At 49.4% G+C, this 2,419-nt stretch overlaps 2 protein-coding genes across 2 annotated transcripts; both read right to left on the bottom strand.

Annotated features, from left to right (window-relative positions):
- Positions 1-106: 106 nt before the first annotated feature.
- Pmar_PMAR013431 (hypothetical protein) lies at positions 107-655 on the bottom strand (the record flags this gene model as incomplete). Its single annotated transcript, XM_002785354.1, has 1 exon — positions 107-655. A coding segment is annotated over one exon (549 nt), but the record flags the coding sequence as incomplete, so codon positions are not given.
- A 158-nt stretch (positions 656-813) lies between these two features.
- On the bottom strand, positions 814-2,044 carry Pmar_PMAR013430 (conserved hypothetical protein; the record flags this gene model as incomplete). Its single annotated transcript, XM_002785353.1, has 3 exons — positions 814-1,365; positions 1,422-1,581; positions 1,629-2,044. 3 exons carry the CDS (start codon positions 2,042-2,044, stop codon positions 814-816), a joined length of 1,128 nt encoding a protein of 375 aa, XP_002785399.1.
- Between the last annotated feature and the right edge of the window lie 375 nt (positions 2,045-2,419).

Below are 2,419 nucleotides of genomic sequence, written 5' to 3'. Positions count from 1 at the left end.
TGAGACCATCGGATGGGCCGTTGTTAGTGCCAGCTGGGCCTCCACATTGAGTAAGCCGACAATAACGCATAGTAGTATTCCAAGATGCAGCTGTGTATGCTATTACTTCATCAGACAAGTCAGCAGAGGCTAGGTCAAACTTGGATATAAACCTTAGATAACTATCAGCAGGGTCGAAGAATATTTGGAATGCTAGGTCCCCACCACCGACAGTGGTAGTAGGTTGGAACTTACACCGCAATACCAGAGTAGTAGAGGCGGGAACATGTGTATCATTGTCTAGTGTACCAAACCCAACAGCATGGGCTTCACAAGCCACTACTGCCACCATTAGATCTGATGCATCTAGTACGTATTTACCCCACCATCCATCAGTGTTCACTGCTACATCCATACCCTTGGTATTTACGGAAGGACCATTCTCATTAGCATTAGGGTTGCCCTCAGTGCTCCCCGAAATTGCCTTCTCTTTCTTCTTATTTTCCCCAGTAGTGGACTGAGTGTTAGTAGCCCAATTAGCAGCAGCATTGCCTAGAGCATAGCCTGCTAGTGCACACCACAGACCCCCTAGGCCTAGACGGACCCAGCGTCCTATCTCGGGGCTCACAGAAAAGGAGAATGGTGTGGACGGTGATGAAGGAGCAGGAGGAGGCATGTACTGAATACACCAGGCGTTAACAACAACTGAGAGAGTGTACAGGCTAGCACTATGAATATCGCAACCAAAGCGGTAGGTAATAAGAAAAAGAGTACACTGGTATGATAACAAAATCACACAATCACTGGAATATCGAATGCTCATCTATAGCCCCTTTATTGCAGCTGTAGGCGTTTAAGCTCCATTTCCATATTAGAACGAGCTTGGGCCTCGCTGGGGCCTCCACAGAAGGCGAACATTGCTCTCTTACTATTGCACACCGACGCTAAGAACCCGCACCGTTGTTGGGCATATATGCTAGAGCCTCCTACCACAGGCTCGTACTCTTGCCGTATACCTTCAGCATACTCTCTATACCGGTCCTCATCCGCAGCTAGGATTAGTAGGTCCAGGTCTAGGAAGGCATTGAGGGTAGGGTAGGCCTCTTCCGGGTATATACTTCTACTAGACACATGGTCCTTGGTAGCTAGGATTATATCAGACACCTCATCCCTAAGCTCAGAGGCTACTGCTGCATCTAGACAGAACTTGAGCCACAACTGCTGACTAGCATCCTCATTGCCATCCAGGCCGGGTACATATATCGCATCATGGAACCATGCAGTGAGTTGTAGGGTGGTTGTGGCGTGGGCTGAAGACGCTACTGTTATTGGTAAAGGACCTTCACCCACACAAGAGGACTCAATGTTGCCCAATATCTCCCCCACCTGCCATCATGAACAGCGTTAATAGTAACTACCAGTAGTAGTAGCAATGGTATTACGTGATTGAGTGTGTGATAGTAGCGCCAAGGTTGGAGGTATAGATCCCTTAGTGTAGACCACCATTCATCGATCTTCAATTGAAGCTGTTCATGCTTATCATCATCAACAACACCATCGACTGCGCAAGCCTTTGCTATTAACTGGGACCATTTATCGTACCTACCTATACACTAGAACGACGGTCGAGAGCCTCCATGCCGCCTTACATGGCGTTCAAGGCTTCCTCTCCCCCTGCCTTATCACTCATATACTCCCTAACATCAGTAGAGCTCACCTTACCACCATGCTGTGACCCTTGACTCCTCAAAGCAACCTCCACTATAGCGACCTCAGGGCAGCCAGCCTCCTTCCGTGCCTCATTCACCACAACACCACCTTTAGCTGTCTCCGTAGTGACCACTAGACAGTCGAAGTCTCGGAGGGTCCGGGCTGGCCCTATAGGGTCTCTAGTGATATCAGGTATTATCACTACATCACAGTGCCAGTCAGTAGGACGTATGTCTTGGACGAATTGTAGGACCTCCCTCTCCCTCACATGGAAAGGCTGTAGTGCCTTAGCCAGCCTCTTGTGTTGTAGTAGCTCCCCTGCTACCAGTGCTAGCCGTAGAGTCTTCCTAGCCATAAGTAAGCTACGGGTTATGACAGCTCGATGCCCAACATGGAGGTGGTCGAACGTACCAGCAAAGAGGACATGATCGTAGTGGGGTAGCGGAGAGCTGTGGTGGCCCGCATGATGGACAGGTGTAGTAACAGGAAGCAATAGGTCGACCTCATGACCATCCATAAGGCCCATTGCCCCTACTAAGACGCATTGAGGCCCTCTAACCTCCAAGGTCTCGTTAAGGCGTACTTGGACATCCAACAAGGGATGAGCATTCTCACCAGCAGCTTGGTATACATCATCTATTACTTCGCATAAGGTGCTTGAGTCATACTTCAGGCCAAAGCGATGAGGGGATAGGCTCACTACCAATCTACTACGGGCTAGAGGGGCTGC

The sequence above is a fragment of the Perkinsus marinus genome (genome assembly GCF_000006405.1).
Source record: "Perkinsus marinus ATCC 50983 genomic scaffold scf_1104296933018, whole genome shotgun sequence".
Classification (NCBI taxonomy): Eukaryota; Perkinsozoa; order Perkinsida; family Perkinsidae; genus Perkinsus; species Perkinsus marinus.
Note: the sequence above shows the minus strand (reverse complement) of the source record. Positions and strands in the feature narration are given on the sequence as shown.